Source organism: Aulonocara sp. 'chitande type north' Nkhata Bay, linkage group LG1, assembly GCF_057382095.1.
Source record: "Aulonocara sp. 'chitande type north' Nkhata Bay isolate Kocher_YH1m ecotype deep benthic linkage group LG1, A_spYH_male_GT1.1, whole genome shotgun sequence".
In the NCBI taxonomy this organism is placed as follows: domain Eukaryota; kingdom Metazoa; phylum Chordata; class Actinopteri; order Cichliformes; family Cichlidae; genus Aulonocara; species Aulonocara sp. 'chitande type north' Nkhata Bay.
The window spans coordinates 4,104,624-4,129,840 of NC_141344.1; the positions used below are offsets into that span (position 1 = coordinate 4,104,624).

The 25,217-nt window shown below is 41.9% G+C and overlaps 1 protein-coding gene across 5 annotated transcripts in view; it reads left to right on the forward strand.

Moving 5' to 3' along the window:
- The window catches only part of dpy19l3 (dpy-19 like C-mannosyltransferase 3), a 73,681-nt gene that overhangs the window by 22,747 nt on the left and 25,717 nt on the right, over positions 1 to 25,217 (forward strand). For 4 of the 5 annotated variants that reach the window (XM_086301010.1, XM_086301191.1, XM_086301097.1 and 1 more), the window contains 10 exons: positions 1,609 to 1,732; positions 1,909 to 2,043; positions 4,612 to 4,743; positions 9,090 to 9,191; positions 9,402 to 9,475; positions 11,829 to 11,987; positions 14,634 to 14,765; positions 17,955 to 18,066; positions 19,648 to 19,704; positions 20,036 to 20,118. In XM_086301010.1, coding sequence (XP_086157136.1) covers positions 1,609 to 1,732; positions 1,909 to 2,043; positions 4,612 to 4,743; positions 9,090 to 9,191; positions 9,402 to 9,475; positions 11,829 to 11,987; positions 14,634 to 14,765; positions 17,955 to 18,066; positions 19,648 to 19,704; positions 20,036 to 20,118 — 1,110 coding nt within the window. The remainder of the gene's footprint in view (positions 1 to 1,608; positions 1,733 to 1,908; positions 2,044 to 4,611; positions 4,744 to 9,089; positions 9,192 to 9,401; positions 9,476 to 11,828; positions 11,988 to 14,633; positions 14,766 to 17,954; positions 18,067 to 19,647; positions 19,705 to 20,035; positions 20,119 to 25,217) is intronic. The other variant, XM_086300921.1, reaches the window with a different exon arrangement.

Consider the following 25,217-nt stretch of genomic DNA (forward strand, 5'->3'; position numbering starts at 1 on the left):
GAAGCATCTATCGTCTTCATTTCTTAGATCCGTGACTTCAACACCTGAGCATATACATTATGCAAGTGATCAGTGGGGGTCATACTACACAGATGTTTGCAGGGAACATCAATAATCTGGTTACTCACACATGATCTTTAGCAGCAGTGTGAGCACGAAGGGTCAGAAAAGCTTAAGACATTTCAGGTTATGTGAGAGTCGTGTCCTGCAGAGTCTCCTCTAAACTTCTGCTCTTTACTGTAGTGTGAGCAGAGTTTTAAACACTGTGTTAGATGCACTGCACATCAGCAGCGGACTTCTTAATAGATCTGGAATATTGACAAAATATTTCATCCTTGTTTTTAGCTTCCTACCAGCTGGTTGTGCCTAATAGACGGCCTTCAAGCTGGCCTACACCCAAAAACACCAGCGGTGAGAGATTTCAAGTTTGGGTCCAAACATTAAGTAATGTCAGTGACATCATGTGGCTTCTGACATATTTGGCGTTATTGGTCAAAGAAAAGTTTCCAGGAGAGTTTTTAATTTCCCTGAATGTTTTTAAGCATTTCAAGAACAAATTTTATTTTCCTAATTTCTTTAGTTAGTTGTTTAATTTGTTGATCGAGGGGGTGATTAGCTCAGTGCACACTCAGCAACTTCTCAGTCACCACGCAGCCAAGCTTTGAAGCACTCTGAACTCTACTTTGTGGTCTATTTCAGTCTAAATGAGAATTTAATGTCAAAATTAAAATCCCTGCTATATGAACAAAGACTTAAAAGTAGCAATTAACACTAAAATTAAGTGTAATAAAAAATTAAGCTATCATTTGAGAGTGAATGCACTCATAGTCATCAGTATAATCAGACTTCTGGAATCTGGAAACCTATGGGCTCTGTGCATCTTTTGTATACAGTCTATGTGTAGGCCAGAATTTGCCAGTCCATCCTGAATATTGATTCAGCAGTTGCTTTTTTTAATACGAATGTGTCAAATATATATAGATATTATTATTATTATTATTATTATTATTATTATTATTATTATTATTATTATTATTATTATTATTATTATTATAGGAAAATAAAGGCTTTAAATTCACGCAAGGAGTTGACTTGATGTTGCACAGGTGCTCACTCATGTCTGCTTGGTGAGTATCATGAGAATGAGGGTACAGTGAGTGGAAGAAGTGACTGACTGCCATAAATAAAGCACTTTGCTTCGTAGCTGAAAGTTGGTCGCTAGTGGACCTTCCAGGTTGTGTAGCTAATCCACTGACAAACCAAACAGACACAGTGCATGTACGGGACAAGCAGATCTAAATTCTTCTTTTGTTAGTTTGTGTTACTGGTGTGTGGATTTGCCTACTTTTCTGTACTGTTGGAAGTGCACTAAAGTTTAAACAGTCTCAAAAACCCTCCTGGCGTTTTCTCTGCTGTCCATTTGGAGCTGTAAACGCTGTACGACCTCAGAGCGCTTTGAAAACTGCCGCCATGATCTCAGGATTTAATTTTTTTTCTTTTTCTCAAGCCACCAGAAGTTCCAAACTTCTGTTAGGTTTCCTTCACGGTGTTTAGCTGAAACGGTTTAACACCATCTCTCCATCGCTTCATCAATCATTCTCCTTTCAGGGTAGATACTACTCGTGTAGAGTTCACCATCTCCCTCAGAGAGAACTGGTCTTTGCCCTTCTTAGCGCTGCAGGTCGCCGCTATCACCTGTTACCTCAGACCCCAGCTCACCACATTACAGCAGGTAAGCGCAGAGCTATAGCCCAAGCTCGCCACATAGATCAGCCTGATGAGGCGAGCCACTCAATAATTTAGAAGTACAAGCAGCACAGAAGAAATGTGATCAGGCAGTGTGGCTGTAGTTATGCAGATTAATCGTCTAACCCTGTGTGCGCGCGTATGTTTGTGTTTCCTCCTCAGAAGGTGATGGTGTGGCTGATGTATGTGACGACGTTCTGTTTCTGTCTGACCTGGCAGTTCAACCAGTTCATTCTACTGGTTCAGGCTCTCGTCATTTACACCCTGGACTGCGGTGACTTCTTAACAACTACACAGGTAAGAAGGACCAGATATTTGCAGGTTTCTAGCTTCTGGTTATAGTTTCATGTGTCCCGATCAGTGGCACTGAGCTTGTATAGGTGCTAAAAAATTTGACATATATTAAACACTAATATGTTATAAAGTGTAACAGCTGACTTTAGGTGTCCTGGCAACAATTGTCTGTTTTTCCATTGTTGAGCTATGAGAAAAATCCTTTCGGTCTGCAAGTAATTTGTTGCAGAGCTGAGTTAGTGAGACTCATATTGAGCTATCTTTCTGTACTCATAGTAGATATGTTATCTAAAGTCTGAAGAGTAGGCAGAGATAACAGAGTTGATGGGGTTAGATTGAGGTTGAGGTGAGGTTTTGCATCATGAGAGGTGAGAAAAGGTGAAGAGAAGCTGAAATAATCAAAACACTTGCATTGATTGGAAAACAAGAAATGTTACTTTCCTGGGAATCTATTCCTGAGGGTTGGAAGGACAGACATATGTTCACGCACAGTTCACCCGCTTTACAAACACCAGAATTTTCTATTCCTCACTTGCTCGCAGCTGTGTTTGCAATGCAGATAGTTTCTGTCTTATTTGCTCAAACTATCCCTCTCTTATACATTTTCACTCGTGTGCAGTGGAGGTGAGTAGGATTTGATTTGTGGCGCTCACCTCATTAAAAAACCATGATGTCCAACTGAAATTGGAATTCTTACTTTGTTTGTAAGAAAAAGAACAATAAGTGGAACATTTATTGCAACACACCAGGTGTATTTTTGTTTGTTTTATCTCATGTTTTAAAACGTATCCCACAGCCTTGCTTTTATGCAGCTTAACTCAGGTAGTTGTACAGGTAGCTGGAACACCTATGGAGCGTTCCTGCTTGTTGAATCTCAGGTGGTGGCCTAGGGCCTGCTGTAAGGTCACCAGCTGGAAGCCACTTCTCACTGATGTTTTGCTGTGTTAGGCCCGGAGCATGCTGCATACCTCTGCGTGTGGTATTCATAGAGACAGAGCTGCTGCTGCTGCTATTGCCAGCACACAGAGAGAGAGTGCACCTGGAAAAAAGTCTGCTTTCTCACAAAGTTCTGCTGACTTTCTGACTTTCCTCCACCCTCTTCTTTTTAACATCCAAATGTGCAAATAACTATTAAATAATATTTAGGCTACATCCATTTGTGTCTGGGATATTTTCAGATACATTTGGTCTGCAAGAGGCCGTGCGAGTCTTGCACAGTTGAGGAAAGCAGTGTTTTCAGCCTTGTTTCCAGAACATCTCCAAGTGGACAGGCAGCAGCAGGGACATCACCCTATTATCCCTGCAGCTGGCTCTGTGATACTTTTTCCCTCCACATTGTTTCTCCTCCTCTGCGTTCTCTGTCAGCTGCTTTCTGGCCTCTTTTAACTTAACTCGGGGAAACTCCAGTAACATGCAGGTCTCCATATGTGCATCTCTTCCTTCCAATTTCCAGTCAGGATGGTGGTCCTATTCTTGGCTGATTGATATGTTAGAGGCTGGACATGTCTGAGGTGACCAGCTCCATGGATTCATGGCGTTTTGCTGGCTTCAAGGTTTATGCCAGTTTCTGCATCACCAGGTCAATTAGCTTCAAAAACCTCAGAGAGAGGAGAGCGGAGCCAAAGCTGTGCATCTTAAAGTTTTTCATCCTCCAACTTTTCTATTGTTACACCTTTCCAGTTATTTATGGTAGATTAACATTCATTTTACGTCTGGGCTGATGTAGCCTCGGTATACTGTGTGGCCTTTACTTGCTAGCATTCCCCAAGCCTCATGTTGGCCCCGTCATTATTTAAAGAGTGTGTCGAGTACGGTGGCTGGAGGTGAAAAGCTCGAGAAAAAAATAACTAGTTTTTAACTGGCAGAACAAGGTGTAGTGGTTGACACATTCATCTAACGTGTGATTTAGGACAGATTCCTGTTTTAATTCTGAGAGGAAACACAAACCCAACCTCAGCGGGCCACAGGATCTAATGGGAGGCCAGTTTAAATGGGAGGGTTACATCAGGTAGTGAATCCTTTGCCAAATCAAATACGCAGATGTATCTGCTGCTTCGGAAATAAAGGACGGGCTAAAAGAACTGTGACAGCAGTGAAAAGGACACACCAGGAGGGAAATGAGAGGAGTGGAAAATAAATGCTCAGTGCGTCACAGGAAGGCCTCCAGCAGCAAAACGAAGGGATGGGTCAGGGTCACCTGATCCAGCCTTAACCATAAGCTTTGTCATTTTTATCAGAGGGTGTCTGTCTCCTGAATCCAAATGAGAATTCAGATATCTGAAGGCTCTAACTTCCATTCTTTTGGAAATTCTAGCTGTCACAAATAAGTCGGCAGTCGGAGTGTGAGGTGCTCTTTAAGGATGAGATTATAATGTCTTTATAATATTAACATGTTCTTTGATTTTTTTGCAACCTTGTTAGAATCCATAGCATGCTGCTGTTTTATTTAAAAACAAATGATTTCAACCATACACACAGTCTACGGTCTTCTTTCATTGGTCCACTTTTGGACCAGGCTGTCAAGTCAACACTCACTCGCTTCTTCTTTACGTTGTTGGTGTGTTTCTCCAGGTGACTACGCTGTACCTCGTTCAAGTGAGCAGCCTGCTGAGTGTGTGGTTCCTCCAGTTCTGTAACTCCATGATACTGGGATCACTGGTCCTGAGCTTCATAGTAGCCGCGCTCTTCATCAGACATTGCCAGGTAAGCGTTATGAGTGATGGGTACGAAGAAGAAAAGTCTGAGATTAGAGAGGGTAAGGATTTGGAAAAAACAGAGCGCTGACACTAAAAGAGTCATGGTGGTGGAAACTTGTTGACACACAGGTAGAAGATTATCTTTTACATTTTGGTTGAAATCTGTGTGCTGCAGATGGTGTTTGCAGAAGATAATTTGTATGCTGGAGAAACAGTTTCCTGTCAGGTCTGAATGTAATTTAGTTCAGTCTTATCACAGTAACTTTTGCACAAACATTTAATGTGACAGGATGAAAGGTTGAGATTCAGGAGTAGGGAGATAAGTATTTAAATTCCTAAAATAAATGTTATTTTAGGAATGACATGCTCTAATTGCAAAAGCTTTGCTTTTAGCAGTCTTTCACAGATCTGTGCTCACATGTCTTGGACTTAAGTCATGCTTAGATGATGAATCTGGTGGCTTTACACTGAACATGCAGCTTACCTTGGACTAAACACCAGCCTCTCGACATCATAAGCATATCTACGGTCAGCAAATTGATGTAATATTTTGGTGGTTTGAAGAAAAATCTCAGCTGTAACTAATGAATGATAATGTCCAGATTTTTGGCTGCAGTCTGGTTATTTGGCAGGCAGGTGTCTGTACTCACTGGCACTGTGCTGCAGTTCAGGCTCGGGGTGTTTTAGATTCAGAAAATGCATATTTTTAGGGAAATATTCTTAGTTAAGCAAAGCCATCAAGAATATAAAGGATTTTATTTCTGTGAGTGAAGTAAGAACTAAATACCACGTGCCTGTGCACTGCTGTACATGGGCTGTTCCTTGTGTTTTCATAGCATTGCCCTAATCTTCTGGACAAATTTGGCAGTCATTTGATAACATGCATAAACTGCTGGGAGACCAACAGAGGTGCAGAAAGGTTTCAAAAGAAAGTAGATTGAATCTTTTTATGGCTTTGATGGTTCTGCTTGTACTTGGATGAAATTGCCATGCCCAGTGTATTGTTGTCGACCCTGACTCGCCAGCAGGGTAGTGCGTATTTTGGCCAAATGGATTTTTCAGTTTAACACAGTGATTCACATTTGGAAACAATTAGACTTTCTTTCAGAAACTGTTGTGATTTCCTCCTTCATCATCATGTTTTTAGAATCAAAGTAGGAGCTGCAGGGACCTTTCCTTGCTCCAGGCCCTGCTGTTTCTTTGTTGCTTTTTTCTACTATGATAGTCAGTTTATTTTTAATGTTAAAACTGTAAAATCCTATTTGGACTTCAATTCAATTCAATTTTGTTTATACAGCAGCAAATCACAACAACAGTCGCCTCAAGGCGCTTTATATTGTAAGGTAGACCCTACAATAATACAGCAGAGAAAACCCAAACCATCATACATATAAGCAGGTGTGTTGGCGACAGTGGGAAGGAAAAACTCCCTTTTAACAGGAAGAAACTTCTGGCAGAACCAGGCTCAGGGAGGGGTGGGGCCATTTGCTGCGACGGGTTGGGTGAGAGAAGGAAGACAGGATAAAGACATGCTGTGGAAGAGAACCAAAGATTAATAATAACTAATGATTAAATGCAGAGAGGTGTATAAACACATAGTGAGTGGAAAATGTGACTGAAGACTCATGGGAATCCCCCAGCAGCCTACACCTATTGCAGTGTAACACCAACCTTATAAACAGTACTCTAATCTATTATCAATGGTCATTGATCAGTGGTTGTTGATCAATGGTGATGACAATTTGCAAAAATAATGATCAATATTAATGGTCAAGAATCTGAACTCACAGCCCACTGTTCATCAGTGGTGCTGGTTTCAGTCATTGTTCAAAGGTACTGTTTATAAGGTTGGGTAAACCTGCAGTCAGCTGAGACTGAAGAAGTCACTTGGATGAGTCACGAAACGTTTCTCCCACTGAAAACGTTACATCCAGATGAACAGAATTAACTTTTTGGGATTTCCTTTCCTGGATGATTGAGCGTGCATCAAGACATCTGAGACAGGATATTTCTAATTTTAGAGACATTGTGCAAGTGGAAGAAAGCATTCCTAATTTTTGTTTAATATGTGCATTGAAGGACATGTCCTGGTCAAAAATGACTCCAAGGTTCTTCACAGTGTTACTGGAGGCCAAGGTAATGCCATCCAGAGTAAGAATCTGCTTAGATATTTTTAAGATTTTTAGGGCCGAGTACAATAACTTCATTTTTTGTGCACTTCGTCTTTATGTCTTTAAGACATTCCTGCAGTTTAACTACTTGGTGTTAAACGTCTATCGTTTCATTTTACGCTATCGTTTGTTTCGCGGTGTCACAAAATAAGCTGTTTATGGCAATATTTTTTTCATGGTTTTGATGTCACTGTAGTGGCTATATTAATTTCTTAAAGTTCTCTTTCTCTTATATTTAATATAACCACACTACAGACGGACAAGCGGCTGTTTTTATGCGTTGTGGTTAGCAACAATGATGGTAACAGCATCGTGTGTCCGCTTGTTTATGTTCCACATAAACCTTTCACAATAAAGCTCAAGATCCTGTTAAGACTTTTCAAAATAAACTGAATCACGTGAAAGAGGAGATTATTTACGGATGAGAATTAAAAAAGAGCCGTCAGGTGCTAAAAAATAAACCTTAGACTCAAACGTTCCCGCAAGTCGAGCTGCCCGAGATTAGCAGAATTTACAGAAAATGTTACATTTTTGTGATTTATATCGTTATCGGACGATAGAATTCTTATATCGGGATATGAGATTTTGGTCATATTGCACAGCCCTACTACAGCGTGCTCTAATCGCTCTAATAGGATATTATGGTCGACAGTATCGAACGCTGCACTGAGGTCTAGCAGGACAAGCACAGAGATGAGTCCACTGTCAGAGGCCATAAGAAGATCATTTGTAACCTTCACTAAAGCTGTTTCTGTGCTGTGATGAGCTCTGAAACCTGACTGAAACTCTTCAAATAAACCATTCCTCTGCAGATGATCTGTTTTACAAGAGTTTTTGAAATGAAAGGCAGGTTGGAGATTGGCCTATAATTAGCTAAGACTGCTGGGTCAAGAGATGGCTTTTTGAGTAACGGTTTAATTACTGCCAGCTTGAAGGCCTGTGGTACATAACTGATTATTAGAGATGGGGTAATCATATTTAAGACTTAAGCATTGACTTGCACCTTTCCAACATTTTTAGGAATCTCTCAGTTGAACACAGCTTGTTAAATGCAGTATTAACCTATATTTCATACCCTCCGTGGCCGATTTTCAGTTTTTACATAAAATGATGGTGTTACTCAAAGAACTACTTAAACCTTTACAGCATTTGCGTCAGACTTATTTGTGACTTATGAAATAATGATTTTATCCAACTTCTGGTTTGAAACTTGAGGCATATTAGTTTGTGAAACAGGTATTCTGTCCTCTGCAAATGTTGATTTAGCCTTGGCAGACAGTGTTCTCATTTAATGCCTGGATTAAGCTTTAAATGCATACCTTTGATGTTGGATGGTTTTGATGACAGCAGGTCTGCAAAAAAGATGCACCTGGCATACTGATGATGAGTCGACATGCTAATAGTGGCATTCAGTAGCACAAATGGCAAAATACATCCAATTAGAGGTTAAGTTGGGACTGATAGTTTCCCTACAGTCACCTCAGCTGCCTAACCCTGCTGTCGGAAACACACAAATAGTATTCCAGGGCAAATCTCCAGTTTACAGAGGCGGAAGATCTCAGAGGCGTGCTGTGAGACTATTTCTAATTCAGTGGAAAAGCTGATAGATTCTCACATTTTGTGTCCAGAATCATCAGAACGGCTTCAGATGGAAAAACTCCCACAAAAAACACTGAGATGTCCATCTGTGAAGCAGTGGAGTGCTCTGTGCTCTGCGCAGTATCCGTGTTGTAAATAACCACGGGCATTTGAACACGATCAGTAATTACTGTGCTGACTAATTAGTTTGGTAGGGGTCACTCTGTGAGAAGTTGCAGCAGACTGTGCGCAGGATGAGACAATATAGACCTGAAATCTTAACAGTTTGCAATGCGAAGTATGAAAGAATTTTGGGAAATAACGAGGACGTTTTTCTGACATCTATAAATGATTGCAAAATGTGCAAAAATAACGAGCATAAAAATATATTTATGCATGCTTGATGATTTTAATATGTGCTTAGATATTTACAGAGAAATGACCCATGCTGTTAGGGGTTAGTGGTCTGATGCATGTACCCATATATATACTGTGTGTATGGAAAGATGTCTGCTTTCCTTACATTTTTAATTGCAAAAAACTGCAGTGAGACCATAACAGATGCACTGACTAACCTCTTGTTATTCTGTGTGTGTGCATGTAGCCTGGTGTAAAGACTGGAAGCCTGGTGGTTCGTTTGGGCAAAGTTCTTCTCCACAGTGCCCTGGTTCTCCTCCTCACGGTCACCATCAACTACCTGGCCAAGGTGCGGTGTTCTCTTCCTCCCTCGCTCATCTTTTAATACACTTTCTCTCCATTTTCCTCTTTTTTTCTCCCATCATATGCTCATTATCTTGTGATCTGTCCCTTATTTCACAACACACTCCTTCCTTCTTATCCTCATCGGTAATCTTGGTTTAACATGCTGATCTTTAGTCCTGACCTGATGATCTTCTCTTTGCGTGTGTGCTTACAGAAAGCCCTCCAGCTCCAATCAGACGAGCACATCTTTAAATTCATCAAGTCAAAGTTTGCTCTGGGTTCGACCAGGTATGAACACCTCCTCTAGTCCTGACCACATGTGAAATACGGGCTCGCTCCCAAACAGTAGTGAAAACTGCATATACAAAGTCTGTATTGTGTGCACTAGTACATAACTCCTGACTTGATCCAGAGTGACTGTATTATTCACTAAGCACCAGTATTGTAGCACCTGGAGTGTTATGGTGTGTGAATAATAGATGGCCGGGTAACACTAGCAGACCTCCCATTGATCAGATACTGTGTGTGTGTGTGTGTGTGTGTGTGTGTGTGTGTGTGTGTGTGTGTGTGTGTGTGTGTGTGTGTGTGTGTGTGTGTGTGTGTGTGTGTGTGTGTGTGTGGAACAGTTCAGCCACTGGATGGCTGCTCCAGGGTGGCAGATAACACAGCTCACAACTTGGTGCTACACAACTGGCGCTTCAATTATTCAGGAGTCTGTGGAAGATGCAGTGCATACTCTATCGCTGCCTCTCTCTGTTCCTGTTTCTCTCACTTGCGTTGACTTATTTCGTTTCTTTTTTTAATCCCTGGAGTCTTGCACCGCGTTTGCGTTTATATCAACTCTGTTTAGTTATTTATCCTCGTGGTGGTTTATCAGCATGTGGAGGATTGTAACTGCCAAGAATAAAATTAAAACCAAAATATCAGTTCATGTCATATTTGTTTAATGTTGTTTCTGAATTCCCACTTTTTGTTTTTGCATAATGTTGATGTACTTAATGTTATATAGGTTTAATTTATTTTGTCAGTTTGTATCTTTCATATATCAGAAGTCCAACGTGCAAAATATTGACCTAAAAAAAAGTTTATACTGTACAGACATGTCAGGGTTGATGCAATCTCATAGTTTTTTTTCTTTTTTCTTCTTTGGCCTTCTTTTGGAGCCTTTTTGGTCGAGCGCAGAGAAAGGATGCTGCAAATACCAGACAAAGGATGTTAACGACATGAGGGAAAGAGGAGGAGCTTAGAGGAGGTTCATGGATGTCATGAACGAGGACACACAGAGGGTTTTGGTGACAGCGGAGGGTGGTAGGAGCGGGGTGAGATGCAGGCAGATGATCCACTGTGGATTACTAACTTATCCTGATTTGATTGGAGGTTTTTAGCAGCCTGAAGGTTTATTTCTTTTAGTGCTTCAGAGTTCTTATTGTTCCTAGATTCCTAGAACTAAAGGAGTTAGTGTCCCTGCTATAGACAGTATAAAAGATTTTTGATCTCTGCAATTTCAAGCTTCATTGTCTAACATTAGTCAAATAACCCACTGAAAATGCCCAAAAGGCATTAAAACTGTGGGGAAGTCCACTTGAGTGGGACCTAGCAGAATCCTAGCTCACTGTATCAGGACACCTGCTAAAGTAGCCACGCCCCCTCTTGAGAAAATTCCCCCCCACCCAGAGTTGTTATGAAAGGGAAACGTATTCATAGAGCCCAAAACATTTTGTTGTGCCACGCTGTAAACATGCAGTTTAAGGAAATAATGCATGCACGTTTTTACATGGGAGTCTGTTGGGGTGGACCTGCAGGTGGCAATTACAGTAACTGCAGTTTTTACTAAATTACACATCGGCTTCATTTTTAAGCTCCAGAAACTTGATTTAAAGGGAAAGTTCCTGTTCCTTTCACAATAAAAGTCCTGGACATATACACTGTGTATAGAGAAGAGGAGGTTATTGCAATAGTAGAAATCAACTTTAATGAGTAAAAGATCTCTTTTTAAAAACCAGCAAAAATATATAGTGTTACATTTGATATCATTGACATTGATGTGAAAATAACGTACAGTTGCCAGGTAACAGTAATTTCAGTTAAACGCTATAAAAAAATTAAATATTTTTGCACACGTGTAGAAAAAAATCGAGTTTGTGGTGTTGATCAGGTAGTCGCACATAAGTTTAATATATTTTTATTATTATTATTATTTGTTGCTTCTGTTTTACTGCATTTCAGAGGCAAATATGTTTATTCATATGCATTAAAGTTGTTTTATTTACATTAAAATACACAATTTTGTGTTAAGTCACTCAGTCACTAATATTTCAAAGTGAAATCATTTAATCCAAGAAACATCCTGCTCCATCCAGTCGCCTCACAGTCACTCAGACTTATCGTATGACAGGCTCCACTTGGACCAGCTGCAGCAGTAAAATGCTGCTTGCATCAGTAACTGAAGGGCCCTCAGAAAGTGCGGTCTCTGTCAAGGCCAATTTATGGCCCTATTTCATAATTTTAAAGAGTGTAATTTGGATCTACGCCAAACTTTTATAGCTTCCTCCTCACCGGGTTTCCATTTAACTCGACGTTGCAGTGTTTATTTATTCTCAGTGAAAAACAAACAGATGACCGCCTCTCGCCTCCCCTGCAGGGATTTTGATGCCAGTCTGTATCTGTGTGAGGAGGCCTTTGGCCTGCTTCCCCTGGACACGCTCGAGCGCCTGGCCGGTACCCTGCTGCTGTACCCCTACGTCCTCACGCTGCTTCTGCTCTGTGGCATGTTGGTGGCGGCAGCACTGCAAAACCTGAGGTAGGTGATGACTCAACAGGAAGTGGAGAGGGTTATATAAGACAAAGTAGCTCCAGATTACTCTGATCAGTCACAAAATAAAATAAAAAAAACCCCACAAAGCAAAACAACATTAAATTAATATTTTGTTACTCTACTCCATATTTTTTGACCCATTCATGGGCAGTTTTTGTGGTGTGGGCGGGGCATGTTGAGCTGAGGAAATACGCCTCTGCCAGAAAGTTCAGTTACCAAGAAAGTCATGCCTGGTCTGCAGCAATGTTTAGGTGGGTGGTTTGTGTTTAAGTAAAATCCAGATGATTGCCAAAGTTTCTCTGCATTGGAAGCAATCAATTATAAACTTTGTGCCGGTTCACTTTATTTAAATATACATAGCACCAGCTCACAACAGCTGTCGTCTCGAGGTGCTTTATATAAGACCCTACAGTATAAGAGAGAGAACACCGAAGACACGTTCCCCCCGCAGCACTTGGCGATAGAGGGAAGAAAGAACGAACAGAAACATATCCAGCAGAGCCTCGCGCTGTCTGGTTGGGGTTGAGGGGAAAGAGAAGAGAGAAACTACAAAGAACAAGGAGAGTAGACAGAGGAGAGGACGACACATTTAAAGTAGAGGAAAGTGATATAGCTTCAAATGATATCATGGTAATTCAAATTTGTGCTAACAGTATTTCTGACGATGAAAGAAAAAACGTACTGAACAGTTTTATTGACCTTTGCAGGCAGCAATATTTAGAAGTAAATAAAGCCAGTAAATTCTCAAAGGCAATGTTAAAATAGGATGAACACTGGAATGAATCTCTCGCAACTCGGGACAGCAACCCTGAGAGAAAAGAGATGGGGGTTAAATCCAGTCCACAGTATGGGTGAGCGGCAAAGTAATGAGCAGAGTGGCCGTCTCTGTCAGACCAGCTTGACAAAGACGGGTAAGATATCTGGGTTTGAAAGCACTCTTCAGCTCCAGAGGAATCATTAGGATAATGATTACAAGGGCGTTAGCACAGGAGACACATTAGGAGAGTCATAGAAGAGCCTGGGAATTTAATGTAAAAGTATAAAGTTACTGCTTAACACTTTAGTTTAATGATAACAAATTCAGTTCAGTTTTAGTTATAACGTCAGACAACAGCAGTCACCTTAAGTCGCTTTATATTGAAGGTAAAGACTCTACAATAACAGGAAAAAAACAACAATCACATGACAAACACTGTCACTTGGTGACAGTGGGAACGAAAAACTCCCGTTTAATAGGAAGAAACCTCTGACAGGTTCAGGGAGGGGCAGACATCTGTCATGGCTGGTGAGGAAGCAGACAGGACAAAAAAAAGAACTAAACTAGCTTAAGTTAGACAATATTTTCACATAATAAATCTGGTTATTGTATCTTGGCCAGCTGCTTAAAGCACTGTGCAGGAGTAGTTTCCATCCATTTGTTCTTCCCGTCTGCAGCTAGCGAGGGCTCCAGCGATCCTCGCTCATTTGTTTACGTTTGGGTCGCACGTCACCAGCTGCTAGCATCTCCTTCTTAGCAGCTGTACTTGACGGCGAATTTTTGCCTCGTGCAGTGAAACACGTTTGTTGTTTTCACCTTCAGCAGGAACAGTTTTCGTGCATATTTTCCAAAGTACTCTGCTTTATTGGAGGTTGCTCCAGCAGCCTGAGCTTTAAGTAATGGATGGCTTGGGGTCAGCTGATCCAGCTCTAACTAAATTATAAACTTTATCAAAAAGGAAAGTTTGAAGAAGGTGCAGTTAGCAGGTACCCTGATGACAGGTAACTGATGAACCCTCTGATGAGTATTTCTTTACAGCAACTAGTGATAAATCAGGCAAAAATAAACAAGAGCCCATTGCTTTGGAGTTACATTTCATCAGCTCTGTTTCTCTTTTGCTTGTCATACATTCATGCATTAAAATTAAACTACAAAGGAAACCAGAAGGCTTCCAGTACTGAAACTCTTTCCCTTGCCCACAGATTCTTTTTTTCATATGCAGATATCTCTGGAGAAAAATTAGTGAAGTATAAATGAATCGAAGGTTTCGGCTCCTTCAGAAAATAGAAGAGACAAGATGTTTATTAGGAGGCAGAAGCCCAGTCGTGGTAGTCACAGTCCCCGTGTCTGCTCCACATTGTTTCTTCACGCTCTGCAAAGCCGCTCTGCCTCTTGAAGCCTCATGCGCCTGTGGTGCAAGGTGAGGGGCTATATCGAACTAATCACATTAGCATATCAACTCGCACTCTCCCGTTGGAGGCTTGGAATACTAACCTCATAGAACAAAGGGCTATTTGCCAATTCGGGAATTAATTTAATCCAGTTTAGCCCAGCTCACGTAGGAGGAAGAGCTGGATTGGATTTGTATTCAAATGGAAGCCAGTGTCCGTCTGATTCGGTGCAGGAGGCCAATTCGGGGGAGTGACATCATGCCCTCGAGCCTTCGTCTGTTTGTCTGCGTGCCGACTCCCGCAGACAGAAACGGTCGTGGGTGTGTGTATTGTTGCGTGTCCACTTGTGTTCAAACTACTAATGAAATCTGAATAATATCAATTCCACCCACCTTCCCTTCTGCCTCTCGTCTCGAGCGTCTGGATGTAATGTTTTATGTATCACTGTTGTCTCTTGTGTCGCTGTGTTTTTCGGTTTCTCAGCAGGCCTAACAGAGGTTCCACCGAGGAAAAGAAAGGAGCCAGAGAGGGGCAAGTGGCGGCATTTCGTCCAGATGTGGCCTACAATCTGCTGCACACGCTGTTCTACGGCCTCCTGGCTTTCAGCACAATGAGGTGAGACCTCGTAATTCTAGCATCATCTACATGCAGACGTCCCCAAGTAGTCGCATTCTGAGACGGGAACTCTCCAAATGTACTTTTCCTCTTGATGAGTTGATTATGCAAAGTCGCGAGCAGATGCTAAAATCCAAGTGCCTCTTAAACGCCTCTCACAAAGTGTCTGAATGGTCCGCTTTAGCCTTGATCAGCCCTCAGCGCCAAGTACCATCCAGCACCACTCACAGCAGACGCAAAAAGAGTCGATACAGCTGAACAATCGATAATTAATACTCTGACCCCCCCCTTCAGAATTTTAACGAAGACCTGGTGCAAACAAACGGCTAACGAAGCTCCATCTGCCGTCTCTCCACTTACCATAAATTATGTTTTTTAAAAAGAATCATTAAATTTTCTTATTTATAAGGTACGGTAAATAGTTTCAGTTAAGTTGCTCATTTTAAGTTACTTTACTGCTGTTTCAGCTTGTGTTTATGCTGTAAAGACGTCCAGAGCAGGCCACTGTTGGGAAGAGTCTCACGGCTGTGTGGCTCAGAAAGGTTATAACTTAGAACTTTTTATTTCATTTCGCCTTGTAAGTACACAATACTATTTCAGCAAGCAGTTTTTTTTTCAATAAGGATTTTTCACTGGCTTTCAACTCCTTCTTGTAGTTTTTAGTTTTCCACTGTGGCTCAAGTATACATTTATTTATGTGCCGGTGAGAGTAAGAAGGCTCGTTTGGTTTGTTTTTGCAGTCGGTGTGTGTCTCAGGCAACCATGTTGCAACCTTTCTCTGGAAAGACGGAGAGAAATGGTTCCAGAAATAAGATAAGATATAGGAGGCATACTGTTTACATGTGCGCTGGCTTTGAAAACCATCTTCTTTGAGATACATTTGTTTACTGTATTTACTGTGCTCTTGTGCGATATTTGTACAAATGCTGTTTGTACATATGTTCGGAGTCGGATACTAAGAGCCTTCTTTGCTGCTTCTTCCTCTCCTGTTTTCTGGTGGCACACAGACGTGCAGTGGTCTGTTTCTCTGGTTAATATTATGGCACAATCCACTGGCAGGTTCCCACCGTGGAGCAGCAACACCTCTGAGGGTGTCTCGGCTTGCAGGTGCCAGACTCAGAGGCCCGACACCAGTGCTGGCACCTCGCTTTACCGCCGTCTTTCTTGTGGTCGACTTTCATATTCAGCCTCTTCTTCTTAATTTCCTGAATGTTTTGGCTTGCCCGGCTGCAGCCTTTGCTGCTGTGACATGAGATATTTGCTCTTATAATATCAGAACTGTGACCACCAGATATCATTGGTTTGACCGGCATCGGCCTCTACACCGACTACTGCAGTTTTCAGTTTGGTGTCGGCTCTCGTTGGCATTTACAGTTTGTTCTTATTTAAGTCATTTTTTGGATGAACAAACATTTTTATTCAGTTTTTCTTTTATCGGTTTGTGTGTGTCTGTGTGTGTTTAATCAGGTGAAATTATTAATATCAGGAGCTACAGTGGGTATATCCTTAGTGATGTTGTTCAGTCAGTTTCAGTCGATTTCTAAAAGATGGATATTGTGTGCTAGCACAAAAGTTCATTTCCCAGCAGAATGCTTCTTGTACCTGGAACAAGTTTTATTCTCAGTATCAAACATGCTATGACTCACTTTAGCTTTTACTTATAGCATCTATAATGTGAGCATATGGTGCTCCTAAAGGCCCCGTGTGGGGTTTATCATGACCATTTATTTACTCATTAATATCTTCTGTAGGAAGGTAAAATACCTGATCGTCAGCAGTCTCTGCACAGCTGTTTCTGTCCTGTTAGCAAACATGTTTGGATAGTTCTGTCTACTCATTAGTGGTTAATTTCACATGCATGGAAAATTCCCTTTGTCACCTATTTTTATCTCCTTGCTTTAAAGGTTTGGTTCTATAAAAAACAACAACGCTTTTTGCCGTATCAGTAGCTCTGCAGCGTCAGACAGTGTGACTAATACACCCTGTGGCTTGAATTTTTTTCTCTCCCCATTTCGCATCTATAACCTCGAGCACAACAAGCCTCCCAGACCTGACTCCAGTCGTCTATTTGTAATTGTCAAGTGGTTTTCATCGCCACCATCATTAGTAAATTTTCCGGCCTGAACGCGTTTCAGACTGCAAACACACGCTGACATGTACGATTTATCACTAGGAAAGTATAATTGTGTTTTAACTTTAGGCTCTTTGTGAGGAGTGTCAGGAAAACCATCGAGATCACCAGTGGAATTACTACTTCCTGTCCCTGTAGTAAAAGAAACCTGCAATTACTCTGTTAAAAAAGAAACTGGAGTTTTCTGGTATGTTGTTTATAGCAACTTGGCTATGAGGGTTTTATAGGTTCACATAAGTAGCTTCATTTAAATAAGAGTCTGTCAGTAGCTGGGTTATTCTCTGTGTAGGGAAATGTTGATAATAATTGAATTTATGTGGTTAGCAGGATTCAGAAAAGCAGGTCTATGCAGTACTGTTAACACTTATAGTTCACACAGTGCTTTGCTGTCACAGTTGGTAATTTAAAGTACTGATTAAATTCCCACAAAAGGAGCAAAAGAAAAAAAAAGTCCTGAAAGCTTTTAGCACAGAGTCAGGTAGGGCAGAAAGTGACACGTTTGATTTCAGCACTTTCTCTAAAATGCTGATTAAGAGAGAAAAGCCAAAAGTGCAGAAAGCCATTTGTTTCTGTCAGACGGCTCCTTTGCATTAAAAAAGTATTGAGATTTATTTCAGTGAGGCTGCACTTCTTTATGCCTCCCCCCTCGCACGGCTCCATCTCCGCACCTGTCAACAATTTTTCAGCTCATTTCATTCTCCCCGTCTTCAGTATTCTGCTCGCTGCGCTCTGTTTAATCTTTTTCTCATTTGTTTAGAACTCTTTGCTTTAGACTTCATGTGCTTTGGATCAGAACTTAAAAATAATGCAGTGTTTTTGGCACCAAATCAAACTCAACCACAGCGAAACCATTTCACTAACTCGTGCGCAAAACTGCAGACGAGTTGGTCGTCTTGTTTGAATTCTGTGTGTGTGCTGAGGGAACGTCCTCCAGTCCAAGCTGTATAATTTGTCTGTGTCATGGAGGCTGGGATCTGTTTTCTTTTTTCTCCTAAGAGGAAGACTGTTGAGACACGAGCGCTGCTTGATATGGCTTCTCCTTCTCTCTTTCTGCCCAGAATGAAGTATATATGGACTGGCCACATGTGTGCGGTCGCAGCCTACGGTGTCTGTGGGACCGAGCTGTGGACTGTGCTTCTCAGCGCTCTCCGATGCAACACGAAACTTCTGGTACGAGCTCACATTTTCACTTCTGGCTCCAAATAGTGCTGCAGGGAGGATGGGTGGTAGGATCTTTGTTTACGATAATCTCCAAAAATTCCACTACTTTATGTCCTCTGAAGCATAAATACAGTCATCAAAGCTAGAATTCAAATATTAAAAAACCTAATCTGCAATTGCAGAACAAAATGTGCTTCACCATCCAGGCTAGTCAGGGTTGAGTAATCTCAGATCTTGTTCCATTTAGATGGGAGAAATTATTCATTTGTGAACTAAAGACAACATAAAATATAAAAAGGATAACTATATTTATCCCAAATGTTGGGAAATTCCAGCGTTACAGTGACTAAAACTGTAAATGCACTTTGCAATTAAATGGCCCGATTTTGCTTGCGCTGAGTTGAGGAAGAGGTGAATTTCTACCAATCAGATCGTGTTTATTCAAATGCTCCACTGTTGCCACTGACCAATTAAAACACATTATGCTAATGTCCCATGGGAGCGAGGTATTTGCTTGCGCATGAGGAGATATTGTGTGTGGATACAGTTGCTAACAGGCTCTTCAGGCTCGTCTTGTGAGCGGCTGCCAAACATCCAGGATCTGACCAGCTCGTTCTTCCCAAATCGAACACATTCACTGCATTTACTGCACTGATCAGTAGCTTTTCTCTCGTCTGTGTCACATTAAGAGTGATTGCAGTCCCACGTTGATCCCACGGTGCCGTTTAGGTGTCGCTACCTGTAAATGTGACTTCCAATGGTTGCTGATGTGGCTCAGAGTCTGTTAGATGTAGTAACTTTACATACACACTGCGTGGCTGATGACATGTTCTTGGCCTGCTAGATGAAAGTGCACATGCTCTGAGCGCTACGTTATATCGCGCTTCCACAGATGAGAAAAGAGCTGTTTTAGCTATTACCCAGTGCCAAAGGTCGTCTGTAACCACAGTGCTGTGCTGCTGGCCACTGGATAAGCACACCAGAGCACAGCCAGTTCAAATTCTCTTCATCAGAGTAGTTTCGAGCAAGCAGGGGAAAAAAAGACGACGGATTAGATCGTTTCTGGCCGGGCGATTGGACCGAACAGCTTTCCAGTCACTGAGCGACTTCTAACTGTCGTTTAAGAAAAATTTGAAGTGTGTACTTTGTTCTCAAACATGTCTCTGAACGTACTGAGGTTTGATTCCCAGTTCTAGTAACACTGCACATTATGCCTGTCACCACCCTCCAGTGTGACTGACATTGATCTCGTTTAAAGCTCACTGCGAGGCGCCCTTGAAAGATTTTTCTATCTTTTATGATTTCCTGTATTGATGTGACGGTGAACCATTATGCTGCTGAATCCACAGCCTGCACTCTGAGCGTGTGCCGGCATTGCCAGTGAGGCCACTAGGTGTCAGTGTGGTCACAACAGGACGGCAGCAGGAATCAGATAAACGATGGTCGGGAACAAAGCTGCTCTATCTGTCTGTTATCTCACTCCGTGCTCATTTTTGGTATATCTCTGTGTGGCTCTTTACTTTCCTCTGCTTCTGATACAATTATTTTCCTTCATTTCATTAAAGTTGTTTTCTTTCTGTCATTTTGCAGTTGAGGCTTGTCAGATATGTCGTTCCTGTTGTGATGATCGGTTTCCTGTATTACAAGGTAGGCCATTTTCTTGGTGGTTTGTGCTCATACCTTTTATTGGAGTTTTACTTCTGGAACCACATGGAACGATCTGAGGGAAAGAAAATGGGCTAAATGGAAGTTACGGAAGAAAATGATGAAAAGCAATTGGAGCCTAACAGGATGCTAAAACGATTGCTTCCCCTTTATTTATTTTACTGTTGGAGGAATCTAAATAGCTGTCGTATTCCCTGTTATGTTCAGTGAAGCAATAAGATGTTATCAAAGATATATCAGTGGGTTTGATACTCTGCTTATGGCTTCATAAACCGAATTTTCCATCACTTGTCTTTGTCTTTTTTCCCTTTAGTTCTGGCCTAAGCTGATGGAGGAGTTATCAGAACTGAGGGAGTTTTATGATCCAGACACCGTGGAGCTCATGACCTGGATTAGGTAGGCGCATACACCGGCGTTCACAAATCCAGAGCGCACATCATATTGAAGCAAATTTGATTCGCTTGTTCCTGCAGATCGAGTTTCACCGTGCCTCGTGTCCTTGATTAGTCCGCGTGTGAGCGTGTCCGTGTGCGTGCATGCGTGTGTCTCGGCGCTTGTTTGTCGGAGAGTCTGTCTGATGAGTGATGAGAGCTGATGGATATCCATGAATAAGACATGGGAGTGCTGGAAAGGACCCAGCTGTTGGCAGAGCTCTAACCCACCTCAGGGTCTCTGTTGCTGGGCTTCCGATCAAGAGCATCACCCTGATGGGATCAGAGATGGAGCTGTGATTTGGAAATGCTCCGAACTGTCGCTGATGCTGCTGTGTGTTTGCACATCTGTGCGCGCCTGTCATTTTCTGGTCGTCATGTTGGATGCACAGCGCTGGATTGGCCGCCCGTAGTGCATATCCTACATCTGTGCAACTATAACATCTGGCCAAAGACACAACTCTCAGCTCTCTGCTTAGTGCCTGTTAAATTTCTCATTTATGTTCCACTTACACCAGCACAGACAAGTTGGTTTAACTGGGATTGTTGGCAAGGTCAGTAGTTATCAGCTGGGTTTGCAGCTCTCTCGCAGACCTGAGGCTGAACGCTGGTCAGACGCTGCGCAGTGCTGCTGGACTCGTTAGGCATTCAAATTAAGAAGCGAGAGATAATGAAACATTACGGCTGAGTGTCAGGAATGAAGTGGGATGCAGTAGTGGTGCAAACTGAAGCTGATCGTGTGCTTGGTCATTAAGATTTTCATCCTTATCGCTGATATTGTAACATAACAAGAACGATATGCTAACTTATGTATTTTAAATCTCCGCTCTAGAATAAATTAGAAAAAGTGACTTATGGTTTTTCCAGAGGGGCTGCTAATAGAAATATTATGACACCAAAGCACCTTTTTCCTAAAACTTGAGTGTTTTCTTTTGTTCGTCACGTCAGGGCTGTGGGTGTGTTTGTAGGCATGCTGAAGGAAAACTGCAAGAACCACATTTACAGCTGTTTTTAAGCCTTCGGTTTTCTGTAATTTTGCCTTCCTGTCGGCCATTGTGAGAGAGCGCAGGGCTTAGTCAGTATTCCCACTTTACATTTTTGCATTTTACATTTTTTTTTACAACACTTCCACACATCTGCTGCTCTAAGCAGTCCAATTAAAAGTGTTAATGTCTTTGAATTCTGTTCATTCTTTAATTTTATGTGCAGGTATATTGGTAGTCTTGTATGGATTCACAGTTGAGTTTGCACGATTTGCAGACTGTGTTCCTCCGTTTAAGTTAACAGCGTCTTTAAAGGTCGTTAATTTAGGATTAACCAGCTCTTGGTTAGCTATAGCTGATTTGTTGTTAGCTAGTCGATTTGATTTGCTGAGAATACGAGTTTGTGGAGGGAAAAGGCAAGTTACAGGACACATTGTCTGCACGATTGTGATCTCTTTTGGCAGAGAGAAGGGGAACTTGACACTTTTTGTGTTTTTACATTCCTGCTGTCACCAGTGGCCACAAACTAGCCTCCAAAGAGTTTTTGGGTCACCCTGATAGTAGCCCTGCTCCTCCATATCGAAACGCAAGACTCCTCGCTGAGGCGTTTCAGCTTTTCTAACTGGAAGGAGACCTCAAGGCAGCTCCATGACACACTACAGACACTTCAGCTGCTTAGGGAATGCCTCATAGAAGAGCTAGAGGCCTGGAAGTCTGGGAATCTCTGCTTGGGCTTCTGCCACTCAGCGAGAGTAATAAAACATGGATGGAGATGATTAAATAGTTTCACCTAAGACCAATAGTGTACATTTTATTGTCCTGCTTGGGCTACTACTGAAAATTTAAACCCAAACTGTTTCTCTTTTGACTTCAACATGGAAATACACACGATAAATCTGCTTTTAACTGTTTTGTTTTTCGCAGGGGAACGGTCTCAGACCCCCTCACACAAAACTTGGATGCTGCAAAATCTTCTTTACAAGCTCTGTGAGGAAAAATGATCCAAACACGCCAGCCTATCCTCAATACATTAAAACCAGTTTAGAATGACTTAACATAGGTTTTCCCTGTAGTTCACTTATAGACTCAGTGAATGATAATTTAAGGCTTCTTATTTCCATCCTATCATCTTCAGCGCGATGACACCGAGTGGACCAGATGTGATTTCTAAGAAATGGACAATTTTGGTATAATCCTATTAAACACTTAGTGGAATGGCACAGGGAGAACGAGAGAGATATGGATAGTGAGACAGCAGAGGAGAGGTTTGGATTTTGAATGTATTTGTGTGTGTGACATGGGTTCCCTTCCCTCCGGAGCTAATCCCATTAGGCGGTGAGGATTAGGGGCTGCCTAGAGTTACCTTGGTTGGGGCTGAGAGCAGGGCGGAGTGCTAAGCTTCTTGCTGCGCTAATTACATTCCAGATGAAAGTGTTAAGATGGGGAAGGGAGGTTCATGTTACGCTGTATTCTCTAGGTGACTGAGGCCGAGGCTATTTCGTTTTATATGCAAGAAGCAGATATTCAGACTGCGGCACAGTAAAGGGTAGGACGAGCGTACGTGCAGCGTACGGAGGAAAGTATATTTCGTGAACAGCTTGCGTGCGTGCGTAAGCTATCGCAGATTCGTTGTGATGATTGTAGCTGCATTTGTTTGACTTTGGTTGATCTAAAATGAAGAGTTTGTCAAAGGATACAAGGTCTGAGAAAGCCTTTATCTTTACAATCTCTCGAGCCAGAATTAGGATTAGATTAGGGAAAGGATAAAGATGTTTGTTTGATAACGATGGCTTCAGAGATGAGATTAGGATTATTAGATCAGAGATAAGAGGGCCCTCGTCAGGGCTAATGACGCATGCTTGAGGCCCTCATTAGTATAGAAGTGTGTGAGTTAAGACAGGCTGATGAGGAGATTATCATAATTCCCAAGACTCTCTTTCATGACCCGTGACTTTATGAGTTTGAAGAACTAAGGCGCAGCCATAATTCACAAGTTTGCACTTGATAACAGAGTTGGCTCCACAGCTCCGCTGTAGGCTGATACTGTGTTCTAAATGGGCAGTCGATAAATCAATAGCACTGCCTGGTTGTTCAACTGCCTCCAACTTTGAGTTATAGTTGAGAGTGAGCAGTTTTTAAAGTCACAAACATCACCTCCATCTAGCCGGTGTGCTCTCTCTCCGTTTCCTCCTGAATCCGGTGCAACTTTGCTTTTCTCAGATTCATGTTTCCACGCTGGTTTTTGCAAAAGCAGTACAGTCTCAGTCAAAGGAGGTTACTGAAAAAATGAAGGGAAAATTCGAGGTAGTTTTGCTGCTCTGCATGAAGTATTCAAGGCAGTGCAAATGTTAACGTGCAGCAGAGAGAGGAGCAGCGGAAAGCCAGACATGTTTAATACAGCTGATTCTAGGCCCCTCAGTCCATTCTCACTGCTGTCACTGCACCGTCGCTCCAACAGGGAACAAAGTTCACCTCGCATTTCACAGCACAGATGAGTCAGAAGTGGGATCTATTACATTTTGAATGAGGTTATTTGTTGGACTTGGATTTTGATCTTAGTGTCACGACTCTGATTTAGTGATTTCTATATTTTTGCGTCATACAATTTCCCTCCCTCTTATTTTTCTCCTGACACACACCGCTCACCGTGCATATTCCACCGCATAGAGAGGCCGAGTGATAATGCCAGCCTCCTGTGAATCGGCTTCTGGATTGTGGTGGATTGGTGTTTTGATCCCCAGCTGCATGAAGGCCAAATGCTGAAGTTGCACCAGTAGCAGCTTTGCATTGCAGCTCTGTGTGTGCACGTGTGTGTGTGTGTGTGCGCATGTGAATGACTGAATAAGAAATGCATTTTAAAGAGCTGTGTAGAACAGCTAAGGTTAAAAGTGCAGACAAATTGCATTTTAACTTTTCTTCAGATCACACAGCAAATCATTGATTTCCATATTTTACTTCCTGAATGTCCGCTCTCAGTACATCCAGAAATTTCCTCCTCGGCCTTTCTCTTTTCCTGGCAGCTCCGTCGTCATTATCCTGCTCACAGGACACAGGAGGAGCTCACTGCTCTTTCACATAAACCAATTCAATCTGGCCTCTCTTGCCTGGTCTCTGAGCTGTCCCTCTGATATACTCTCTGCTATTCCTGTCCATCCTTCTCGCTCCTGGCACAAATCTCACGAGCTTTAATTCAAACCATTTACCATTTAATATGCTTTTATTTTGAAAGCTACCTTGCTTTCCCCCCCATCCCCCTCCAGCTCACCCCCGCCCTTCGGGTGTAAGATATACAGGCTGTTTTCGAGAATTATGAAGGCTGCAGTGGAAATTATTAATGAGAGCTTTGACAGCAGTTTTGCTGCAAATTCAGGAGGCTCATCTAGCTACTCAGCATGGAGACCCATTCAGTGAAGGAAAACGACTCCACTGGAAAAGTCAGCATAAACCCTGATGTGTTTATACAGCAAGTCCACACGCTTAAACAGGAAAACACATTGTGTCTCAGTTTCTTCTTAAAGACCATTACAACCACTCCCAAAGTAACCAGTAAGCATGTTTTTATTTGATTTTATTTATTCATATTTGTACATGTGCAATATTAACATCAGTGTTTGCCATTTGATGCACTGTGCCAGAGTTAGCTTAAAGCTAATTTACATCTACAGTCCCTCAGCAGGTTGGATGTGAAAAATGTCACATAAAAGATTCTCACATCCATAAAAAAAGAAAGATTACAAGTCTTTCAGCAAATATTTTAATAAAGCTGGTGAAAGCGCTGCAGTACCTAATGGTATCAGGCAGGACTTCAACTTCCATTGAGTTCAAGCTTTCGCAGAGAGTGCTGATCGCCCAAAAGCAGAATGACAAAACGCTACAGTACGGTCTTTAGTTGACGATATGCTTGTAGATTGTAAAGATTCTCATGGGCAAAAGCTAATAAAATGAAGCGGCAGTGGAGGAGCTGCCAGACCGTTTAAAATCTTAAACACCAAACATATATTCATTAAAATGTTACAAAACCCATGAAATGATGTCGTCCAGTGTTTTAGTGACCATTTCCCCAGCTTGTTCTGGTCTGAGC